Source organism: Typopeltis vanoorti, chromosome 4 (genome assembly GCF_054136105.1).
Source record: "Typopeltis vanoorti isolate ZY-2024b chromosome 4, IOZ_Tvanoo_1.0, whole genome shotgun sequence".
NCBI classification, from domain to species: domain Eukaryota; kingdom Metazoa; phylum Arthropoda; class Arachnida; order Uropygi; family Thelyphonidae; genus Typopeltis; species Typopeltis vanoorti.
The window spans coordinates 79,676,445-79,702,560 of NC_143552.1; the positions used below are offsets into that span (position 1 = coordinate 79,676,445).

Consider the following 26,116-nt stretch of genomic DNA (forward strand, 5'->3'; position numbering starts at 1 on the left):
TGGTCTGTAACAGGAAGTAAGGTCATATTTTTTGAGCTTCCTGTTACAGACCATATAAAAAGTTGGCATCCCTTATCCGCTCTACCAAAGACCAACCACTTCCTCTAGACCTACCTGGTGTATACCAGGTCCCTTGCAGCTGCAAATTGTCCTCCTTTGGCCAAACAGGCAGAACAACAAATATCAGGATTTCAGAACACCAAGACTACATCCGGTTCCACCAGTACAGCCACTCTGGGCTGGCAGACCATGCCTTAGATACCCACCATAAAATTCGTTGGAAGAAAACAAAAATAATTCATCGCAGCAAGTTTAAATACGAAAGATTATTCAAAGAATCTTCAGCAGCTCTAAAAAAACGTTCCTAACCTCAGCAAATTTGGGTGCATGAAACTACCCCAAATTTGGGAGACTTACATTATGAGAACTTCAGCCCAACTGCCAAGACTACCAAATTAGCCCGCCAGAGGGCACCATTAGGACTTTAGGAACAATATTAGTTTCTTGCTTTCTTCCTCATTTGCTTTGTGTTAGTGCCTGCATGCACATACCATATCTTTATTTTCCTGAAGATGGCAATGTGACGTTGCCGAAATATAGAAGTTATTCATTAAAGTTGTTTAATTAATATACTTTATATGCGTTGTTAATTCCGTAAACTAATCACCAGTTATGTCTGACCAACGTATAAGCCTTGCTACTAGAAAGAAGTACAGGAAGGAGGTTTAATGTTAAATCTGGTGTGAGACAAGGATGTACATTATCCCCTCTGTTATTCATTATCTATATGGATCACATTATGAAGGAAAGTGGTATCAAAATTGGAGATGTTGATGGCAGCTCCTTGCTTTATGCGGATGATCTTATACTTCTAAATAAATCCGCTACAAGTCTGCAAGATTCCCTGACTAAATTGAATAACTTTTGTGATAGATATGGTATGAAGGTCAGCAATAACAAGACAAAGGTAATGAAAATAGGCAGAAGCATTGAAAATATCAGCTGCATTGTGAATGGAGAACCTATAGAACAAGTAAAACATTTCAGCTACTTAGGCATGATTTTTAATGAAGATGGTAAATTAAATATGGAAATAGACAACAAAATCAACATAGCTGGTATGGTAGGAAGTCAACTGAATAAATTTATATGGAATAAAAGAGAAATTAGTCAAAACACTAAATTAGCTGTATACAAGACAGTGTTCAAACCAATTTTAACTTATGGATCTGAGAGCTGGGTCAGAAGTAAAACACTTGACCAAAGACTAGAGACTGCAGATATGAGAGTCCTGAGAAAGATTAGGGGTATGAACAGATGGCATCAATGGCAATATCATATTAAAAACGAGGATATTAGGAAAGAACTTGACATTGTTAGCATCTAGGAATGTGTTAGCAGAGCTAATCTCAGGTGGTATGGTCACTTAAACAGAATGGGCGAGGAAAGATTAGCAAAACAAGTGTTCTCTGCCAGGTTGGCAGGAAAACGACCCAGAGGAAGACCAAGATATAGGTGGATTGATACGGTGAAAAGTGCCTTAATAGATATATCAATATTGGATCTGATAATGTTGTAGCTTTGACAGGTAACAGATTGATTTGGCAGAAAATTGTAGGTAGGAAGTTAGTAATGATGTAAATTTTTCATGTGGTACTATCATATCCTGTACACCCCTTGAGAGTAAATGTCAGGAATTTGATGATGATCATGAAACCGATAAGCATAGTAGCGAAAACACCAATCCAACAACAGAATTGTCGATCTGGTGAATTAACTTCTGCAGAGTCTCTTTCAAATGTAAAATTGATTAAAATGTGCGTCTAAACACCACTTATCGGGTATTAACAGTGAGTGGTTTAAAAAATTCCATTGGTTAGTGGTGAAAGATAATGGAATGATGTGTTCCACATGTATGAAATACAGAAAGAGATGACCCACAAGCAAGAAAGTGACTTGTTTGTGGGTAACTAAGCCATGCACAAGACTTCGAAATGAAAGCTTGGTTGACCATGAACAAAGCAAGTTACACACTATTCTTTTTCAGATATAATTGGAAAACGTATACTAGAAGAAACTGGAATAGGGAAAATTGAAAAATCAATTTGAATTTTGTGTAACTTGCAGAAAGATGCTTTTCTTGGAGCTTTAAGATCTATGTATTGGTTAACGAAAAATGAGTTACCACGTACTACATCATTTGTAAAATTGCTTGAACGTTGCAAGGCTATGGGCTGTTCCTACTTAGAACATTTTAGCGTTGGTAAAAATGCACATTATACTTCAGAAAGAGTAATGCAAGAGTTGATTGATATTTTAGCATCAGAAATTAGATCTGAAATACTGAAAAATATACATTCTGCAGATTATTTCAGTATTTTATGTGATGAAACTACAGACATCTCAGTTTTAAAACAGCTGATTGCGTGCATTAAATATATTTGTCAGCTTAGAAAAGAGGTCGGGGTTAGTTTTGTATCAACTTGCAATATCATTGATGGCAAACCTGAGACTATAACTAACAAAGTAATTGAAACCCTTGACAGTCTAGGCTTAAAAACTTGTAATCTGGTGGGCCTAGGATCTGTTGGAGCAGCTGTCATGATTGGAAAGCAAAAGGGAGTTGCAAAACTGCTCAAAGATAAAATAGATGGACTCATGGTCAACTGTCATTATGTAAACCACTGACTGGTTCTTGCTAGTGCCCAAGCAGTTACTGAAGTGCCTTATTAGTCATGTTTAATGATATCTTAAGGCAATTGTTTTTCTTCTTCCACAATTCCCCAGTCAGGATGGCTGGTTTAACCCAACTCCAAAATATACTGAACAGTCCTCAGATCAAATTTAAAATGTCTAGTGACACTAGATGGCTGTCTCATGATTCTGCAATACAGTCTCTAAGAGAATGCATAGTGAGCATTATAGCTGCATTGGAAAGAGAGGCCACCGAACGAAATGATATCACAGCTGAAGGTTTAAGTAAATATATCAGAACATACAATTCGTAGCTTCACTAATGATGCTTTCAGATATGTTACCGCATTTATCTAACTTGTCTAGATCATAGCAAAGGCAAGATGTTGACTTAACTGAAATAGCGCTACTCTTAGAAGCCAGAAAACTACCCATCACGGAATTGAAAGACACTCTGGCAGTCATTTTCAAAATCTTCATCAGCATCTTTCAGGTGAATGGTCAGACCTTCACATTGATTATTCAGATTCTAATGTTATTACATTTAAGAATACAATATATGATAAATACATAGGCATAGTTATTAAACACCTAGGAGCAAGATTTCTAGAAATGGAGGTCCTGCAGTTTTAAACTATGAAAGTACTAAACTAGAATGGGCAGTTGCATCAAAAATGAATAATGGACAGTCATACAAAAATCTAGATCCAAGACAAATACTGCTGAAATTAGCAACATCTGAGTTCAAAGAGTTTTCCAAATGTAGCAAAACTAGCTGCTGTTGGACTGGCCATACCTGTGAGCACACCTGCATGTGAAAGGGGTTTCTCTGCATTAAAAAGGATAAAAACCTGTATGAGGAATCGCATCAGTCAGAACACTCTAAATAATCTGATGCTGATTTTGGAGGGACCAGATCCAAATTGATACCCATTATCTTTTGCCTATAGTGATAATTTATTTAGAGTTTGTTGGATGTAAGCTCTGCATTGCCTTGATTCACTCTACTCTACTCTACCTAATTTTGTATCATCAGCAAACAGCTGAATATTTCCTTTCAGTTTATTTTCTTTATCATTTATGCAAAAATTAAACAATAGTGGTCCTAGCACTGAACCTTGCAGTGCACTACTAATTACCAGCTTTTGTATAATTACTGCTCCTCCATATACCACTTTTTGATATCTGTCCAGCAGCCACCCTCTTATCCACATAACCAATGTCATATCCATCCCCATTTGTTCTAATTTGCATAACAGTTCCATGTGGTATTCTCGTCATATGCATGCCTTTACACAATGCAGCAGAATCATCATGTAGCCGTTTCCTTTATCCAACTCAGATGTCTCTCCATTATAAAAAGATAGTAAATTACTAAGGCATGACTCTTCACAAAGCCATGTTGCCCGTCATATGGTATCATATTCTTATCCACCCATTTTGAATTCCCTTTTTGATCAATTTTTCCAGTACCTCTACCACCACTCCTGAAATACTGATTGGTCTATAATTTGCTACTGCAGTCTTAGAACCTACCTAATGTAAAGGATTTATTTTGTTCTCTTGTCTATATGTGCAGGCTCATATAGACCAACTGCAGGGTCAACAGCAGCGCAAATCACATCCAGTTTTAATGTCAGAGGTCCAAGCAGCATCAGCGAACAGTGCGGTACACCCTACATGCCATGGGCTACAGGAGCCAACTTCCTAATCATGTACCACAGTTGACAGCTCATCATTGGGCATTGTGCCTCACCTGGTGTTGGTAGCATCAAAACTGGACTCTGCATAGTTGACAAGAGTCATGTGGTCTGAATCTCGTTATCAGTTGTACTGATCCGATGGGAGGGTGCATGTGTGGCAACAATAGCATGAGTTGGCTCTGTAATAGTTTGGGGAGCCTTTTCATGTGACACATTAGGTCCCTTAAATGCTGAAAGCTACCAGAATGCTGGCTGATCACTTATACACGCTTTCATGACCTTTGCATATGCATATCCTGCAGCCGATGGTCTGTTTCAGCAGGACAGTGTGCCACAGCACCAGGCCGCAACACCCATGCATGGCTCAAAGAACACTCATTTGAGTTTCGGACCATACATCGGTCCCAAGGTCTCCAGATTTAAATTGAATTGAATCTCTCTCTGGGATGCCATAGAGCAAGATATCAGACTCATGTATGTGGGACTGATGTGTAAGGTGTAATGGGCACTATTATGCTAGAGGAGGTATGACATGCTATTAGGTAGATATCTCTAATGTTTTGTTCATTGAGTGTATAAAGTCTTGTTGGAGAAAAAGTAAAAGTATTTTGAGGGGAAAAAAACCTATGGAAAATATGAAGAAATCTTAGATTGACCCAGCCAAAGAAGCATGTGGTGAAGTTGTCTGCAAGGGTATATTTAAAAAAATTGGTTTATTCAAGAACACAAAATATTAGCCCATCAAAAGCAATCATATGAAAGTTTCCAGCTAAATTAGCATGTGCTCCTAGAGAATATAGGAAAAATTGCAATAACTATCTATAAAAATAGTTCAAGGTTATAAGAATATCATGGAAAGAGGTAGAAGATAAATATGCGGCTGACTAATTGTTTTTTAGATTACTAAGAAAGCTTAGAAGCTTTTTATGCTGAAGATGGAGTGAAGGATGTAGTTCAGAAATTAATGTACAGTGCTTACAGACAGCTGTACAGAGAGAGAAAAAGAGACATTTCAGTACGGAATATGTCCCCCCCCCCCCCAAAAAAAAAAAAAAAACTGTGATGCATCGTCTCACGATATCATGCCAGCACCAAGTGATTCAGGCTTGAGACAAACTGGTCCACTTCCTTCAGACAGGAATAAGGCCTTGTTTGTTTTCTGCAGGGGAATTTTGATCAGCAATGTGTTGTTGGATTCTGAATAAGGAGAATTGGAAATTATTAATACTTCATTCAGAGTCCAACATAATCTGCCATTCCCAAACCAAATTTGCTCATCAGGCTATTTATATGATTTCTTTCAAGTTATGTTTATTAATATTTATTTGTTCATTTATTATTTTTATATGAAGTACAGTTGTAAAAACTATGTATTAAATGTCACTTATTATTATGAGATTAATGTTACTGATATAGAGATAAAATTTGTAAAATGTGTAATCTTTTTGTTATTAGTAAAATGTAATGTATCCAAGAAATTCTTCAAAATAAGACTTGATTGGTTGTTGTGAGAAATTGTTATTTTTAGCTAGTGCGTGCCTTAACGTGAGTTACTGTACAGTATGCAAAAAGCCAGTTCGGTATCAACAAAACGAGTTAGAACCAGATTTTGGTGGGAAAGGAGAGTAGGATGTCATGTGCGGTACATGAAAAAGAAGAACACAGTAGAAAGGAAAAAAAGGAGAGAAATAACCTGGGGTTGAACGGAGTAGGAAGGATTTTGAACTACTCTGTATTTTGACTTATCTTTCTTTGAACTCTTATTCTTTTATGAATTCCTATCACCTCGCAGAAGGATAGCATTGGACAAAAGGATAATAAGAATGAGTAAGAAATATTGAAAGTTAGGCGATTACAAGCAAGAAGATAAATTCTCCCGAGTTAACTAATGAGTTGCTGAAACCCAGAATTCTATAATATTTGTGTGCTCTCAAAGTGAAAGTATTCAAGGGCCAAGAAGTGTTTCTAGGATTCTCGATAATGAGGAAGTTATACTGTTTATACTGTTAAGGATATCTTTTCTATGCCTCGTGTGAAGTAGCGAAGCTTGTTTCTGGAGAACTTGATATAGTTCATATTACTGAAATTAATAGTCAAGATTGAATGTGTGATATAGTGAAACATTTCCTCGTAAGCGTAATATATGAAGTATCTCTGGATTAATAGTTCATATTTGAATGTGTGATATAGTGAAGCTTGTTACATTAGAATGTAATGTGAAATTGAATTTTCTGAGGACTATTGTGTTAGATTGATAAACTTTAAAGTTGCTGAAAGAATGTCTGATGACTTGTGCTTTGTGATTGTTCTGAATAATTAAACTGAGTCAATATTTAAGTACATTGAATGATAACTTTGTTCAGAGTGAAATTGTGTTTGGAATCTTGATAATAAAAACAGTGGAATTTGTATGCATAAATCCAAATCGTAAATGATATACTCAGCTGAGTAAATTACTAATGTCTTAATGAGAACTTATTCATTCTTAATTGTATTATCCTTACTAGAAATCCTTGTTTTAATGTAAATTTATGTGTTAAAGCATTAAATATTTTTATTATTACCTTTTTCTTGACCACTAGTATTAATAAATTAAAGACCTAATTCTGTATGTTAGTCAAGTAAATAATAGTTTAACATCCGACATGTTTCACTGACTAATATCTGTCAGCATTTTCAAGGATACACTGGTAAGCAATGGAAAGTAACAAAAACTAGGAAACTAACCGACAATTCTAAAAATTATATAAAGTTATCACTGTGCGTGATACAATATGCATGTCGCTAGTACAATGTTTTATTTGTTGAGATATTTATTGTAATTTTCATGAAAGTTCATTTCTTTTTGGTTAAATGATCTGATTAGAGTTTTCCATATATCTGGTAGGATTAGGCCTTGATAGGTGACTGTAGCAGCTTCTTTGAATGTTCTGGAATGGTAGTTCTCTTCTATGTAGGACATATGACTCATATCCCATTCAATATTATGGTTGGTAGAGACGAAGTGGGAAGAAAGGCCTGATATATCTTGTCTGTTATTCCTTACATAGCCTATGTGTTCTTTCTTTGTTGTTTCAAAACTTCTAGATGTCTGTCCGATGTAATTGATACCGCATGAACAGGGTATGCTGTAAACTGCAGAGTATTTGTAGAAAGGATGGCTATCTTTCGGGGATCTTATAAACTTTTGAATGGTCTCAATAGGTTTGAAGGTTACTCTGATATTATATGGTTTTAGAAGAAGAGCTAATTTTTTGGATATGGTACTAACAAATGGAATTGTTATAGAGCTGATGTATTGGGTTTCATCTTGTTGTCTTTGCGGTATGTCATTAAAGAGAATCTTGTTGATGATTCTTGTAGGGTAGCCATTTAGGGATAGATCTCTGGATATTTTCATTAATTCTTCTTGTAATTCGCCAGGATCTATGGTACACTGTATAGCTCTTTTTTGAGCATATGGATAATGCTGAGTTTCTGGGTTGTGTGGTGAGACGAGTTGAAATGGAGGTAGTGTCCAGTGTTAGTAGGTTTTCTATATACTGACAGGTTGATGCTATTGTCAGTTTGTTTCTTAATAAGGACATCTAGGAATGGAAGTTTATTATCTTTTTCTAGTTCCAATGTGAACAACACTATGAAGTTCACATTGGAACTATAAACAAGCCATCAAAGAGCAGTATTTGAAATTTTTTAAGACGAATGCAAACAGGAGTACATATCTATACGTGATAGAAAAAGCAATCAAAAACTTGAAATGTTGAAAGGCAGCTTGAAATAGATGATATTCAACAAAAAAAATGCTTAAATATGGAGGTATAAAAGTTTTACAGTGACTACGCTGCATAATTCAGAGAGCCATCGTCAGAAATTCAAATTCCAGATAACCGGAGGAGAGCTCTCATAGTTCCTATCTGTAAAAAAAAATAAATAAATAAATTTTGTATTATGTAAACTTTGTGTATTATGTAATTATAAAAAAGTTGAATGTGAGAATAATAGAGAAATTTCTCTACTGAGTACCCCAGGTAAGATTTATGCAACCATACTTGAAAAGAAGATTGAGAAAAATTGTGGAAGAGAAACTTGGAGAAGAACAAGCTGGGTGCAGGCCAAATAGAGGTTATCAAGACCAGATTTTCACTTTCGACATCATCTCTGATAGAAAAACTAGGTAAGAAAAGGTCAAGGATAATAGGACAATGGTGAGAATATCTAATATTCTAGTACAGCATTTCTCAACCTTTCTAAACCCAAGGACCAGGTAAAATGCCTAAAACAATTCTGTGGACCACTAAGTTATGTAATTTTTTTAAAAACCTGTGTGGGAATTACCAACATTTGGGAAAAACTGCCATTTATAACATAATAAATCTGAAAGCATGTTTTGAATACATGTGGAAACATAATTGATTAAATTGGGAGTAAACGATTAAAAGTGTATCATCGTTGAACAAAGTTTTCATTTTTATTAAAGAAATAAATAATATGATATAATTATGTTACTACTTTTAATGAGATGGTTGAGCTTCTTGTCCCTTGCAGAGTTGCTGCAACCTATTTCAAAGATAGGTTGTAGACAACTGCATGACGATTTTCAATGCTTCTTCAGATAATTCGGGAAATTCACTTCTCACTGAAGGCGAGATCCAGAATCGAGCCAAACCAAGATCACAGAATTGCATTTTAAGCCTACTGTCACTTGAAAGCTCAATTAACTATTCTTTTTTTTTTGATGACGAAAGGAGAATGCATCTGGAAAGCCAGCGAATTCAGAATGAAGCAAAAGTTATATATATTCACTGCCCATTAAACGGTTAGTGTATCTGCTCTCCAGCCAAAGGGCTGCGGGTTTGAATCCCGCTGTGGGCATAGATGTTTATGATTGTCTGTGGAAATAGTAGTAGTGGTGGTTGGCGGTAGGTGGCATTGGTGTAGTTGCGGTGAGGTGGTGGAGACAGAGTTGTAGAGCAGGTGCCCTCCCTCTGTGAGTTTTTGGACTCCCTGGAGGTGTCAAATAATAATTTCATCGCAGAGTACTGAAAATAACCTGTTATTTAATGGTCGAGCCTTACTAAAATTAAGTAGCTTTATCGTGTTGTATAGCCTCCAAAGCCATTCCTTTGGAGGCTAACGCTTCCCTCTGTATGAAATAATATACCCAATTCATATCTGGAGCCACTTCCTTGACATTAGAAACAACCTCACTATGCCTGCCTGAGGGTGCGAGCTCCATCAGAACAGAAGATCATACATTTTCCCCACTGGATCCCTTTGTGTATTATGTAATTATTGAAGTAAAGCATTTGATTGAATGAAATTGGTACTGAGTAAAAAATAAAATTTGGTTTTTACTCAGTACCAACTTTTATTTTATGTTTTTTGTTTATAAATAAGGATATCATCCTTATTTTTAATGAAAAACTTAGTAATAAACTTGTCTAAATAAATATCTTTAATTTTATGTCACGAAAATATAGCTCTGGTTATGTTGATATAATTATTTTATTTGGTTTTCTATGGTATATTTTAAACAATTTAAAAATGTTCTTATGTAACTGAAGTGGATTAATTTTCTATATTACAGTATCAGCAACTGCTTTTTATAAAGCACAGCCAGTTACTGATTTTATGTGTGAAGTGCTTGACATACGTGACATTAGTGAGCAAAGGAAGCCTTTAACAGACTCACAAAGAGTAAAATTTACCAAAGAAATCAAAGGATTAAAAGTTGAGATAACTCACTGTGGAACAATGAGGCGCAAGTATAGAGTATGTAATGTCACCAGGCGACCAGCTCAATTGCAGTCGTAAGTATAAGTTTTGATCCCATAATTATGAATTATTTTTAGTTTATTTACTTATTTTATTTTTTCTTTTTTGTTTGGTTATCTTCAAAAAAAAAAAAAGCTTCAACAAATACACTTGCCTATTCAAGTAGATTTTGTCAGTTAGTATCTGCAGATCAGACAAAATAAAATGTATTCCAACTTTTAAAAAAAAAAACTTTTTAATTTTAAAAACAGTTGCAGCACATTTTATGTCAACACATGTAATGCTCTTACATCCCTGACCAGTTAAGAAAATATCATGATCAGCAATAACATAGTTAATGAGATTTCGTGTGAATTTATATTTATACACATCTTTATCTTGGAACACAATTTTACTAATTAGTCCATATCCTGAGAAGAAAATGAAAAGATTTACTTACCATTAAGAACTTGGAGCTACTTACCATAAGGGGAGGGGAAAAAAAAGAAAAAAAAAGTGGACTCTTTTTGCAACAAAAGGAAACACTTGGCCATTTTAATAATTTTTTCTGGAGAAAGGATATGTATATACTGAAAAGAAAAAAATTAAGTTTTTTTTTTTATCTATGAAGTTATATCATTTTGTGTATATACAAACTTTATATTAAACATACCTGCATTTTCTAATTAAAAGAGTGATGCTGTGATTTCTAATTCAATTTATTTCAACTTTTTTTTTCTTGTTTAGATTTCCCCTACAGTTGGAGAATGGACAGACTGTAGAATGTACAGTGGCCAAATACTTCTTAGACAAGTACAAAATGAAACTAAGGTAAAAATAGTGTATTTAATCAATTAAATATTTGATACTTTATGCTATGGGTTCTTGGATATGGTAATTTCGTGCTGTAACAATCCCAAAAAGTCTATCCAAATGGACTTAACATATTATTTCAAAACAAATTATGTATACCCTTCCATCCAATACAGTGGGTTTCCACTTTCTTATCTGCTTTCCCATGATTTTTATTTTGGGAGAGCATTAAAAAATCATGGTTGTATCCACTTTTCCCTTAATTTTTTAAGGCAAATATTTAAATATGTATATCAGTTGTGTAAAATTTGATACCACCTACTAGTGACAGGCATGCATTTGTGAGTAAAACACTGATCCCACAAGGTAGTCATGCTGTGAAATAAATATTAATAAAATTGTTTTTGTTCAGTTAGTCAGCAAGAAAGAAATCTTCAACTTTTTTGTTTCACTTCGTATAAGATAGCGAGTTATATTGTGTAGGTTTTCTTAAATGCATTTTCACAAATGTGAAAAAAAACACATTTTAGAAAACATTCCATGGCACAATCATATCACTTCTATAGCATCATCTTCCAAAAAATGCAACATCCTTTTCCAGTTAAGATGGTAGTTCTCTGTTGAGCAGTTATAAATCCCAAATCTGACTAACATTGGAATATTGCTCTCATGTATGAAGTGCACCTACCAAAAAAGACCTCCCAAAAATTTCTTGATGCTGTTCAGAAAAGGGCATTCCAGTTGATTAATGACACTTCTCTTGACTTTCCCATAGGGAGTCAGTTTCTGCATTTGTGTCTCTTCTACAGATATTTCCATGGTTATTGTTTAGCACAACTTGCACTCATTATACCTCCCATTTCTACTAGAGGAACTTGTGCTACAGCTGCCCAACATCCTTCTACAATCAAACTTCATACTCACTGAACCTGCTACACCCAGTCATCTTTCATTTCTTTCACCTTAATTCTTCAACAGTTCAAGAAGAATATCAACAGTTTACTCTATTCCTGATCCTGTTCTCACACAGCATCTGTTTACTGTAGGCTCTTCTACCTTTTGTGTGTGGGTGGGAGAAATGTTTAAATAAAAAAAAATACACACACACAGGACAATTTAACAATTTTTTCATTCAGTTTTTTATAATTTTCAAGGATTTTTTATTTAATATACTGGATAGCCGTGTTTTTAAGTAGGATTCCAAATTTTTATTAAAGTGTAATTGTCAGTTTGTTTATTTTTACTTATTTTCTTGAAAAAAGGAATTTTTTTGGATGTGGGAAGACTGATTTCTCATTGCTTACTGATTTCACAATCAGTAAGCAATGGGAATTTGAAAATTTCCATTGCTTTCAAAGCATATTTTTAGTCCCAGTTAATCAAGGTAAGCAAATACTGTTATAATAAATTTGCTTGCTATAACAAATTACCAGAAAGTTCTGACCAAATCCCTAGTGGTACAGTGCTATTCTTAAAGAAATTCTCTACACAAACTTATTTACTAGCAAACTATTTCTGTACCTTACAAATTCAGTATCATGAGAGTTGACTACTTTTTGATGAGCTGTGTGTGTGTGTGTGTGTGTGTGATGATACAAACCTCCCACAATTAATGCTTTTCATAATTAAAGATAGTGCTTCATGATATAAACAACACCAAGAGAGGAAAAAATACATTTATTGAACATTGATATTTTTCTAGTTTCCTACTCAGCATCTTCAGGGCACAGATTATAACTGTAATAAGCACATAACACTGACTTAAGCAAATATGGAAAACAGGAAAAGAGTTTATATTGTAGAAAACAGGACTAATCTCTTTACATGGCATCCTCTGTTGGCTAGATAACCATAAAGTTAATTTGGAGAAGTTATGTTATCAGGCCTCAGAATGAACTGTCTCAGAGTTCTTTGTCAAATTAATACAACCATACTTGTAGAAGCTGGAGGAGGTTTCATAGCTGATGCTGAGTCTGAAAATAGTCTCTCAGATCTGTAATGATTTCTGTTTAATGTTAATATCTTCTGCCAATCTTGAGTTACCATACATTGCTGTTGATGTAATTATATCCACCGTGGATGTAATTTTTGTGTTTTTCAAGGTGGTTGTTAACTGATCTAACAGTTTGTCCAAAGTAGACTATACTGTAGGCAGGCAGAAGGAACTTTATATACTTCTGAGATGTGCAAGATGGATGAAGGTAACTAGCAAATGAGAGGTTTAAAAGTGGCATGGAGATCATGTTTTCAGAGAAGTTTGGCTGTTTTTTTCCAATTTACTCTTATTATATGAGGTGGGAATAGTTTTCATATGGTATCCTCTGTTGACCAGATAACCATAAAGTCTATTTGGAGAGGTTACACCATCAGGTCTCAGAATGACTTATCTCTAAGATCTTTGGCAAATGAACACAACCATACTTGTGATCTTGTGTGTGTGTGTATGTGTGTGTATGTGTGTGTTGGTTGCAGAAGGGATATGAATTCACTCTTATCAGTTTTAAAGGGTTGCAGCCATTGGCTAAAAAAAGGTGTTACGAAGGTGCTCAGTTTCAAGGGCTGTGTCATTTGAACAAGTAGCTTTGGTGCATGGGGTCAGTCTTGCTATAATGTTGGAATAGGTGGTGTGATTTCTTATGTAAATGCCTTTGTGTATGAGTGGGCTGTCTATAAAATGGAAAAATTGAGCCATTAGGAAGTTGTGTATCTAGACAGGGGGAGACAGTTGTTACTCTTTCTATGGTGAAGTTTATTTTAGGATGCTGGGTGTTAATATACACCAAATATGTATCCAGTGTGCCTGGAACATGAGGCCAGATTGCAAACACGTAATCGACATAATGCATCCAAACTTGTTTAAATGTGTCTGTTTCGAGTGCTTGGTTTTTAAGGTGTTCCACATAGAAGTTAGTTGTGTGTGTGTGTGTGTGTGTGTGTGTGTGTGTGTGGTAGGGTCCATCCAGTTGTTTGTATAAATTCCTTTCCATAAGCAATAACCTGAATTCACAGTGAATCTGAATAATTCAGTTATGTCAATGGGGAGAAATGTGGCGTATTGAAGTGATGTACTAATGTACCTTTGTGAAAGGTACATTAGTGAATGAATAACTGAAAACAGCCTGTAATCTTCCTACTGCTGGGTGAAGGCCTCTCCCATTGCAGGAGGGTTGCATCTACTTCTCCCATGGTGACCCACTTAATCTAGGGAGAGTGTATACATATTTGTCTGGATAAATGTATGAAGGTGAAAGACAATCACAAACATTCATGTCCTAGGCAGCATGTGAACCTGCAGCCTCATGACTGGAGGGCGAATACGCTAACCACTCAGCCAACCAGGCTGGCCAAGGTTAGATTTTTTTATTAATATTTTAAAGTGCAGAGAATTTTTAGGTGAAGGAGAATTGCCTGTTGGGGTGGGGGATTTGGATAAATGTTCGACCAGTTTTTAGGTGGGGACTGTACTATTTAATGGGGGGGGGGATTAAGTTTGTAAATTTTGGAACCCTCATATTCGGGGTGGTTTGACATGATAAGATTTAAACTTTCTGGTAATCTCTTTGGGCCAAGATGTAACTTTTTTAATCATTTATACACTTTTTTCTTTTGAGATTTTGTAGGATCCCAATCTGTAATGTGTCTGATATTTTTTCCCTCTTGGTTTTGTTTATATTGTAAAGTGCTGTTATGAATGTTTTTGTTGCAATTTGCACATTAGGTATTCCTTTGGAATTAAAGCATAGTTATGGCCATGACTGACGATGGTGATAGCTTCTTTCTTGAATTGAAAAGATGACTTAATTACAATATATTCTGGAGGTAATGGAGGCTTTTTATTTTCCTCATTAAATTATTAATTATTTGGATATGGCAGGCCTTCACTTTTTAAAATATTTTTTCTCCTGAAGCATCAAAGATTTTAGAGAGAATCTTCTAAATTTTGATGTTCAGTATGCTAAACATCTTGTCCTATAGCACTTGAATGAATTGGTGTCAGCCTGCATGGTACTTGTTGCTGTAGTTTGCTCTTATTTTAAAAGAGTGAAACTAGTGCAACAGTAGATACTGAGAGCTTTACGAGACTTAAATTTGGACTTGATTTTTACACAGGTGGGAATAATGCCTGGATTAAAACAGCATTTGAAGAATGGAAGTCTGTTCGTGAGTCTTGATAATCTGAGTTTTTACTTAGCAAAAGACTTGTTTTGCATTCTGCTCACTTCCATGTAAGATCACTTTTATTGTTTAGACATTATCACTCATGTTAATGTTTGCCATAATATCAGTTATCTTTAGAAGTGTGGAGAAAATACATTCCTAAACATAATAATAAATTAACTGAATTTGTTTAGCTAATTAGATTATGAAGACAATATTTCCCCTTGGTCACCAAGACATCTTCATGGGCACAGAGAAATATACTAAGCATGTACATGCAGGTACACTAGCAGGAGGCAAACACAGACTGATTGTAAAAGGCTGGCTTATACGGTCCTTACTGACACCCTCTGTGGATGTTACCATGAAATCTTACTGAAGGAATCTCAAAATAATGGTTGCAACATTTTTGGCAATGTTTTGCAGCTGAATTATTTAGGTTTAGAGAATGGTATGCTGTTGTGTCAGATTTCAGAAATAGTCTCACTGATTTATAAAAGGAAGGTTCTTCCTGTTGGATCCAGTTATCTGTATCTGTGGCATGGTCTGCTGCACCAAAACAGTACTGCAAATGATGGACATAGTTTGTGCTCTTCTAAACAGATATTAGCTATTTTCCAGTTTGTCTGAAGCATGTAATTTTGCAGGAGTTGAGGGATATTGTGGATCCAGTTATCTGTATCTGTGGCATGGTCTGCTGCACCAAAACAGTACTGCAAATGATGGACATAGTTTGTGCTCTTCTAAACAGATATTAGCTATTTTCCAGTTTGTCTGAAGCATGTAATTTTGCAGGAGTTGAGGGATATGGTGGACACCAAGATGATTTAGATGATGGAGGTGATCTTTTGGTGAAGAGATAAGAGCAGCTAATTTTCAATGTGGCTTAAGGAGGTCTGTGTGTTATACCTTTTAAGGATGTGCAATTTTTTCTGGGAATCCCCAGTAGGGGATGGCAGTGTTTTTTTTTTGGGGGGGGGGTGCAGAAGGGATGTTGGTTCGGCAGTGGGAAGATATCTGTTGATTTTGTGAAGGAGAAACCAATGTAGTTAATTATTTCAGTGGAAAGGTGGTGTAGTTTGAGTAGATGGATAGTTCTAGTCTTTATTTGCCAAGGTTTTGATAACACCATACTGCTGGAAGAGCTGGCAGTGTGATACCTTAAACATTCAATCCTTATACTATTAGTAAATAATAGTTGTGGAATTAAAAAATAAGAGTTACTGATCTTTTTCTGTTGAAGAGTTTTAAAAATTATGAAAACATTTAATTATGTATGGGATCTTTTGGAGAGATAGCATGCATGTCATTTCTTTTCAGATAGTCCTTGTTAAATCCCAGATTAGGAATGCTTTATTTAGTCACTAAATAAAGTCAAACCACTAAATGTTTGAGTGTCTTTGAATAAGAAGAATGTGAAGTAAGATGTTAAAACTGTTATTGACTATTTTATTCTCTCACTGCATACTCTATTATTTCTAATCAAATACTTTATTTTCTTATGATACACTTTTTTGATTGAAAGAAGTTTGGTACAAGAAATAAAATATGCATTTGCAGAAATTTTAAACATTGATTTCTTGATTGTTGGAACAATCAGGGAAATAAATGTATAAATAGTTTTATTAATTCTTTAAATAAAGAATTTCTGCATAAACTAGATTAAAAATGGTTTTTCTTTTAATACAGATTTCCTCACCTCCCTTGTCTTCAAGTTGGTCAGGAGCACAAACATACATATTTACCTCTTGAGGTATGTATTTGCATTTAAAAATTTTTATTTTTCATCAGAGCTACTCCATAATTTCTGTATTGAGATTTTTCCAAAATACTTAATATTCACGACTAGAAGTGGATAGTTAATATTGTCTTATCCTAATACTTAGACAAGACAATAAGACCCTAAAAGCAGGAACGAACATCCCATATATTTCACTGTTGCATGTATAAAACAGTCAATGCTTATATTAACATATACATTAGAGATAGATGTTAATGCAGTTTGTAGTCACTATGCAATTTCAAAGAAAGTCAAAAAGTTCTTTAATTGTTTTGAGTAAATAAAAAGGGAATAGAAAAAAATACTTTAACTAGAGTTTTTATACTCCTAGAAAGTATATTTTTTCTGTTATAACATCCTAAACAGTAAGATGGTTAAGATGTTAATAGAAGTTATTATGTTAAAAGATGGAATTATTTTGTAGATAATGTATAGTAGCTTAGGGTCAGATATTTGTATTGAAATCACTATTTGCATATAGAAAGCTCAGTTGTGAATATAAATTCAAGACTGTGAATTTTGTTTGAATATTCAACCAACTGAAGAAACCAGCTATCTTAAATTTGAAGTTTTGTTTGAATATGGTACGCCAATTTATATTTTGCATACTGCAATGTGATTTCTGCACCTTGCAGTATATAAAAAATAAATCACTCAATTTGCATACCATAAAAAAAATGCTGATTTCTTTTTGTTGAATTAATGCCATATTGACACTTACTGATTGTTGGTGTCAATATGGCACCATATAAAATACTTGCATTCTTTTGTGTAAATTTTATATATACAATGTATCTAATTTAATTTCAACTATGAGATTTTGCATTTCATTTATTTTGAAATACAATTTCAGAATTTCTAAATTTTCTGCAATTTATGAATGAATTTTTAATTCAAAAAATGATGCATTCTTATTGCCCACTTAATTTTTGATTACTTTTTTTTCAGAAAATTTTCATAAATTTCAGGAAAAAAAAATTTTTTTCTTCCTTGATTTTTCTCTTGACTTTTGCACTTTTTAAAGGTTAATTATTGAACTTAAAATTTTCTACAGCAAGTATAATTTTCAGTGCATCAACCTAACTAAATTGCTGCTTATATGACTGTAGGTATCATTATCGCACTAAAACATCTGAGTAGGTAGCATATTGAACTAATACAGTGAGCTACAAATAAGTATTTTTAGTTCATTTAAATAAATTAAAAAAAATATGAAAAACATTCCTGTAGAGTATACCTGAAAAATGGTGTTTGTGACCCACTTCAGTTCCAGCCTCTTACACCAAGTAGATAACACTTCTGCTTTCTAACCAATAGGTTGTGGGTTTGAATCCCACTGTGAGCATGGATGTTTGCAAAAGGTCGGTAGTTGGTAGATCAATTTCATTGTCTGGTCTCGAGAACTGGATTTCCAGATTACCTTTGCTCAGCTGTGCTGTCATAGAAAAATCATGGACTGTCATAGACCGAGTCTACCACTTTTCATGGATGGAAGTCACATTTAAAACAATAAAGCCTAATCTCCTTAAAGAGTATAAGAAATGCATTTGCCATCAGTATAGTAAGTCTAGCAGATCATGCTTTACGATACTCTTCTCCTCACAGAATCACTGGAAGAATAATCCTGCACTGAATCAACTACAAATCTGAAAGGCTCTTTGTGGCATGGGAAGTAGCAGTGTAGCACTCTTTTTATTTCATGAGGTATATTATTTTGTAAAGAGACTGCCCTTTTATGTTATTCTCTATCATATATACAGTAAAACCCAATTTTTACATTTTCTTGCCATTTACGTCATTTTCCGTTGGTTTGTCCCGTCTTAAGGCCTATTCTTATGATTTATTGTTTTCCCACCATTAACAACTTGATGTGGACGTTATTTCCCATGATTTGGTTTTTTCTCGGGTGGCAACACTGATTTTCGAATAGATTTCTGCAGAAATCTGTGCATTTCTGTTCCCAGATGGCATTGCTTTCAGCTGTAGTGTCATTTCTGCCATTACGGTGACTTGTATGCTTGCAGTAGATGAGTGATACCATGATTTTTCAATCACAGTACGAATTGATACTGTGAAGTTTACATATCAGTAATTTTAAACTGTCAGTAGCTCCTGGCACCTGTAAAGTGTTGATGTGATTTCACATTCACAGTGCTGTATTGAAATCATGAACAAGGATCATACACAAATTGTGAAATCACATTCATACTTCTACCAAGTAGCAGTTGTTACTTGTGAATATTAGATATCAATGAATAAACCACAGTTCGTGAAATATCGCTTCACTAGCTTGCAGTATTGGTGTTTGTAGTCTCAATTCAGAAGCATGTGGTATATTGCAGAATTTGTGCTATGTAATTTAGCATGTGATAGTTGCTTTCAAGTTGCGGTGGTGGATGGCCCATTGTTAGTAACATGGAGGAAAAAAAAGAGAGAATGTATTTCAGTAGAAGAAAATATGGCAATTCTGCGACGTGTAGATTGGCATGCCAGGACACGTGTGCAATTAGCAAAAGATCTTGGACTCTCCATGTCCACTTTGAACATGATAGTAAAAAAACAGCTCAAGCATTAAACTCAATGCAAATCAATCTGGCGCTATGTCAAAAAAAGAAAATATATCTGGACATCGGCATACGATGAATTGGATAAACTTGTGACTGAATGGTTTGTTTCTATGAGAACGTCGGGTATTCCAGTCGATTGTACTATACTCCAAGCGAAATCCCTTGAATTTGTTGTGAGGTTGGGGATTAATGGTTTTACTGCATCAAATGGATGGATTGATAGTTTCAAGACTCATCACAATATTGTGTATAATCAAGTGTGTGGAGAAAGTAATAGTGTTGCAGGGGAAACTGTAAACCAGTGGAAACGTGAACTAAAGACTATTATTCAGGACTACGAACCGAAAAATATTTTCAGTGTTGATGAAACTGGGCTCTTTTATAACATTCTACCAAGTAAAACATTGCGTTTTTAAGAAGAAAAGTGTTACGGTGGAAAAACTCAGCAAGCAGAGGGTAACTGTTTTGCTCATGGTCAATGCTGATGGATCAGAAAAATTACTTCCACACAGGTAATTGGTAAATTAAAAAAGCCAAGGTGTTTTAAGAACTTGAAAAATTTGCCTACTCAGTATGATGCCAACAGCACAGCATGGATGACCAGCAGCTTCTTCACATCCACCATGCATGCTCTGGATGCTAAAATGGAGGCAAATCACTGCAAAATACTACTCCTGCTAGACAAATGTCCTGCACACCCTAAAGATCTGCAGCTCAAAAACATCAGTATTCCTTTTCCCCTATTTGTAAAAGTGAGCTTTAGCCATTAGATCTGGGCGTCGTCCATGCATTTAAATGGAAATATAGAAAAATGCTTGTTGAAAAAGCTGTGTTTATGCATGATAATGGTATGGACCAAAACAAATGACCACATCAGTCCTTGATGCCATGCATTATGTGGCCAAAGCATGGTTGCATGTTACTCCTAAAACCATATATAACTGTTTCCGGAAGGCAGGAGTTACGTTTGTAGAAGAGGAGGAACAACTACAGGAGGAGGAAGAAGATATGTCAGAGCCCAACAACTGGTATGTGATGGATGAGTCTTCCTCATTTCAAGACTATGTTGATGTGATCAACATAGTCCATTGGTACCATTGATGTGATCACATCAATGGTACCAAGTGTAGAAGACATCCTTTCTAACCACCTTGGTGAAGAAGTGGTTGAAGAAGACTGTGATCAAGAACCTACCATCCTTACTAGTAAAGAAGCAATGGAAGCTATCTCTTTTTTGATGCGGTATATTGCAAGTGCATCAGGAGACGATGGGGCATTTAATGCCTTATACACTGTCAAGAGGCAGGTGGAACTTATATGAGTGCAGAAAAAGCAAAAACAATCAACAATTAAAGATTTTTTTAAAATAGATAAATGTAAGTAATTGTAAATTCATTTATTTTCAGTTATTAAATTTTTTAATGTAGTATGTAGAGTCTCATACTAGCAGTAAGTCATCTTTTAGCCTTTTGTAAATGTTTTTTACATTTCCTGTTATTTACACTTTTTTCCACCAGTCCCCTTGGAAAGTGTAAAAAAATGGGTTTTACTGTATATCCAACATTAGTCAGTCATGAAGAGTAAGATAACAGTATTTGTATATACATTTTTTTTTTTTAGTTAGTGGTGTTTCAGATTCATACACGTGATGGTGCATTGAATTCAAAATCAGCATGTTGTGAATTTCAAAGAGTGAAGCTCTAGTAGTACATAAAACAAATTAAAGTATTTACTGTAGGCATAAATATATACCATCCAACTCACTTATGTGCCATTCGACAAGTCTCAATATTGCTTTCTACCAAGTTTTCCAGTCATCTACAGTTAATTTTAAGATTATTTCACACTGGTAGTATCTTATTAGACCAGTTTTTTCCTCATTTCTTTTATTAAGAACACAAGGCGTTATCTTCTTCAAAGCTTTTGGATTGTGTATTGGCATTAGTGGCATATTTTACAGCAGTTACTAGTTATTCACATCTTTATAGCTGTCGGATTCTTGCTTACAGTGAGTAGAACTTTCTGCTATGTGGTGGAAGTGTAATGGGTAATTTTCACTAGACCAATTCTCCCCAAATATATTTTCAGGAAGAACATGTTAATACATTCCTTCTGTCTCCTTAACCATTTTCCCACACATGGTGTTGTGTTTTGTTTTGTGTTGTAGTTCCTTTGACCTCTTTTATGTGCGAGTACAGTATTAATAAAAGAAGTTGTACATATTGTGTAAAACACCATACTTTTTTTTTAAAACACAGTTTAAAAACAAACAGGGATAGTTTGTTTTTAATAACAAAATTCACCTATTGTTTTTTATGTGTTATAAATGGTTTATATGATATGCAATACTGCTCTAATTTCTATCTTGCCTGTCACTTTTTTTTTTTTTTTTTAAAGCAGATGAAGTGATTTTGTTTATACAGAATAAGCTGGTTATGTTTTTGTGAGAGGAAAAATTTTAATATTTACTACTTTCGTTTTCTCTTAGGTTTGTAACATAGTTGCAGGACAACGATGTATAAAGAAACTTACTGATATGCAGACTTCCACCATGATTAAGGTAATTATCTTTGTTTTTATGATTTTTCAAATCAGTAATATATTTTTATTTAACAAATTTAAACCTGAGCTTGAATAATAAGCATACTTAAAAATTTAAAACAAAGAAAACCATCATTCCTAAAAATGAATATTAAAAATGTGTGTGTGTGTGTGTGTGTGTGTGTGTGTGTGGAGTAACCAACAAAACCCATGGAAAGCCAAGTGGTATCTGGGTAGAATACACTGAATATGTTATTTGAAGGGAATGGAAGATCTGATGAAAGACATCTGTTCCATTCTTCCCCTGTGACTTCAGACTCTTCTGTTTTGAACTTGCTAAGTATATCTTGCAGATTTTTGATTTATATTGTGAAATCTACCTTTCATTCCCAGCTTGTAATGTAATTAGAAATGACTGAGGTGAACACCATACTGCATAGTTGCAAGCAAACAAACAAAGTAAAAGTTTTATCGTAGCACTAAATAAAGTACGGTACAGTCCTGCTTGAGACAAAGCCTGGCGTGAATGCTTTATGAAAGTAACTTAAAATTCTAAAAATAGTTATACAGCTAATTTAGTGTTCAGACTAATTTCTCTCTTATTCCATATGAATTTATTCAATTGACTTCCTAACCGTACCAGCTCAGTAGGCAATTCTGAACTATGCAGTGCAGCCACTGTAAGACTTTTATACCTCTATACTTGAGCATTTTTGGTCAAATATCATCTACTCCTGCTGCCTTTCCACATTTTCAGACTTTTGGTGGCTTTTTCTACTTGAAGTATGGATGTGTATTCCTGATTGCATTCCTGTTGAGTGTTTTTTTACCGTTGTGCTGTAGTAATTTTTCGAAGTAATTACTCCATACATCAAAGATATCTTTTTTGCCAGTTTTCATGCCACCTTGATCATCTCTGATTCCTTCTACAGCACTCTTTCTTCCATTTCTGAGCTTTTTCAACAGCCCCCAGAATATTTTGCCACCTTCCTGATATTTATTTTCTATGTTCGTGCCAAATTCTTCCCATGACTTTTGTTTAGCTAGTTTTACACAGTGTTTAGCTTTCTTACATTTGTCCTTGTATTCTCTAAGAGCACAAGCTGACTTATTTGCCAGGAACTTTTGATATGCTTTCTTCTTTTCCTTCACTGCTTCTTTAACTTCCTGTGTCAACCATGGAGTTCTGATTTTTCTATCCTTACAGACAATCTGACCACCTGCTTCTAGCTGACTCAATCAATGTTTTCTTCAGGGCTTGCCACTGAATCTCCAAGGTTTGATTCCTGTTCTCAAACTCTTTAATTTTTTCTTGAATAATGTTTGTGTATTTTAGTCTACAGTTCACATCTGACAGCTGCTCAACTTTTATTTGCTTTAAAACTTTCTTACATGTTCTTCTTTTCAATTGAAATTCAATATTATCCTGCTCATGACTAAATGGTGATCACTTCCAATTTCAAATCCTCTGTACACTCTAGTGTCCTGTATTAGTGAAAAAACATCACTATCCTCAATAACATAGTCAATGAGACTTTTCTTAACCCTTGCCTCTTCTCTCTATGTGAATTTATGCCTCTTCTCTTTATGTGAATCCAACGTAAAAATGCACATTTTTATGTTGGAATATTGTGTTAGTAATAACCAGTCCATGTCCTGAGCAGAAATCCAACAGGTATTTGCCATTATTATTTGCTTTGCTCTTTTTTATCCAAATTTTCCAAGTTTTGAATTGGTGCTTTATTTCTAACTCTCCGATCTATAACTTAAAACTAGTTTGAACACTCTTGTATACTTCTATTTTGCTGTTCTGGCTAATTCCTCCCTTATTCCATAAAATTTATTCAATTAGCTTCTCACCATACCAACTTTGCTTCTTCTGTTGTCTATTTCCAAAGTTTTTTGTTTTATTTTTATATTTCTCTTACACTCGAAAGGTAGAAAAGCCTATAGCAAAGAAATGCCACATGTGGACAAAGTTAATTTTCCATCTTTGCTAAAAACTTTGTCTAAATAACTGAAATATTTTACCTGTTCTGTAGATTCTCCATTGGGAATTCAACTATAGCACTCTGTGTTTCTGACTTTTATTGTTTGTATTGCTGATTTCATGCAAAATTTGTTACAACTGTAATTCAATTGAATTAGAGAATCCTGAAGACTTGTGCTGGATGCTTTTTATTAAAAGCATTCAGCACATCATTGTCTGTGTAATGCAAAGAGCTAAGTTTGACATCTCCAATTTTAATTCCAGGTTTAATGCCACTTCATTTCATAATTGACTCATATAAATGATGGATAAGAGTGGAAATAATGTGCATACTTGCCTTAGCCCTGATTTTACATAAAATCTTTCTGTATTTACTTCAAGTCTGACTGCTGACCAACTTAAATTAGTATGTATTGCTCGTATGATGTTGCATTTACTCCCACATAATTGTGTTTTGAAAAGCTTTTCTCTGCCAACCTTGTCATATGCCTTTTTCAAATTTACTAAACTTATATATTTTTTTTTTTTTTTTTTTTTTTTTTTTTTTTTGCAAATTTGATATCTGTTTTCTGATGAACTCTCCTAGATTCTGACCAGAATTTTGCAATAAGTGGGTTTTCGATAATAATTCAAATGTCTAGATTCTACCAAAAGAAGAAAAAAAAGTTTCTGGACTTGGTTTCCTACTTTTGCATGACTGTATGTATGGAAATAATTTATTTTACTTATCCATTTAGTGATTATAAATTTCCATTTCTTTTTATGTAGGCAACAGCTCGATCTGCTCCAGACCGAGAACGAGAAATAAACAATTTAGTTTGTAGTGCAGGACTTACATCTTCACCTAATCAGGTAATTTTTATTACTATTATTATTATAAATTCATCTGAAACTAAGTAATCCATATGAGACTTGAATGGAAATGTAAATCGTGATAAAATATTTAAGGTTTAACAAATTTTTAGATTTTTTTAATTAAAGCTTTTGAACTACATGTTAATAAAATTGTTAATTATATTTACTTTAAAAATGTTATGTTATATTAATCAATAAATATGTCTAGTAATAAATAAATAAATTTATATATTATTTTTTCATATGACTCCCACCAATGTGAAAGGTTTGGATCCTATAGTACTTGAGCACAGTGAGTGGGCCAAGGATTTTTTCCCTCCAGTTTTCTTTATTTAATATATTTTTATTTAGTTTTACATAAGCACTGCCTTAGATACCAAATATTGAATTTGTTTTTATCCAGTTCAGGCCTTCATTATGTGGGGTGGTGGATCTCTCACAGTGACTGACGAAATTCTTCTTCCCCGATTTATTTATTACCTGAAATATTTGCTATTTTTATTTTTCAAGTCAGTGCTATGGGACAAAATATTTTACTCAATATTTTGTCCCATAGCACTGATTGTAGAAGAATTGGCAGGCCTGGTTAACTGAGTGGTTAGTGTATCTATTCTCCAGTCAACATGCTGTGGATTTAAATCTCATCATGAGCATGGATTTTTTTTTCTTTTTTTTTTTTTGTGACTGTGTTCAGGTAGGAGATTGAATTTCTTCATCTGATGTGAGACTACCGCCCTGCTTGAAATGGCTTGAAAAAGTTCCATGTTTGGTTCTCTAAATCCAGGATTTCTGGATTATATAAAAATAATACAAAAAATATACAGTTAATAAAATTGACAAAAAAAAAAAAAAAAAAATCCCTATCCTACCCATAGTATTTAACATACTTTAGTATACTACCTTTTTCTAGCTGTACTTTTTAAGGAAATTGCAACATAGACTACTATATTAACTAAAATAAATTTAATTACTACTTCCTATTGCAGTCACTACACTAAGTAATGCAGATGAAGCATGTCAACTGAGAATAGCCCTAAAGTCAAGTCCTAAATAATGCCCCCTAGTGGACTAAATTGCGCATCCTTAGCTGTTGGACTGAAATGCAGAGGATGAGAGGTTCTCAAATTTGGGGCAGTTTGGTGTGACCAAATTTATTGGGGGTGTGGATAGTTTTGTAATGCAGAAGCAGATACAAGGAAAAGTCTTTCACTTTTATATTTGCTGCAATGAAGTAAATTGGGTTTTTTCCAGTATATTATAT

The 26,116-nt window shown here is 34.3% G+C and overlaps 1 protein-coding gene across 1 annotated transcript in view; it reads left to right on the plus strand.

Moving 5' to 3' along the window:
• Positions 1–26,116, plus strand: part of LOC150107437 (protein argonaute-2-like) — a 218,859-nt gene that overhangs the window by 68,272 nt on the left and 124,471 nt on the right. The window contains exons 6-10 of the mRNA XM_090392096.1: positions 9,985–10,207; positions 10,899–10,982; positions 16,812–16,875; positions 21,958–22,029; positions 24,769–24,852. Coding sequence (XP_090248222.1) covers positions 9,985–10,207; positions 10,899–10,982; positions 16,812–16,875; positions 21,958–22,029; positions 24,769–24,852 — 527 coding nt within the window. The remainder of the gene's footprint in view (positions 1–9,984; positions 10,208–10,898; positions 10,983–16,811; positions 16,876–21,957; positions 22,030–24,768; positions 24,853–26,116) is intronic.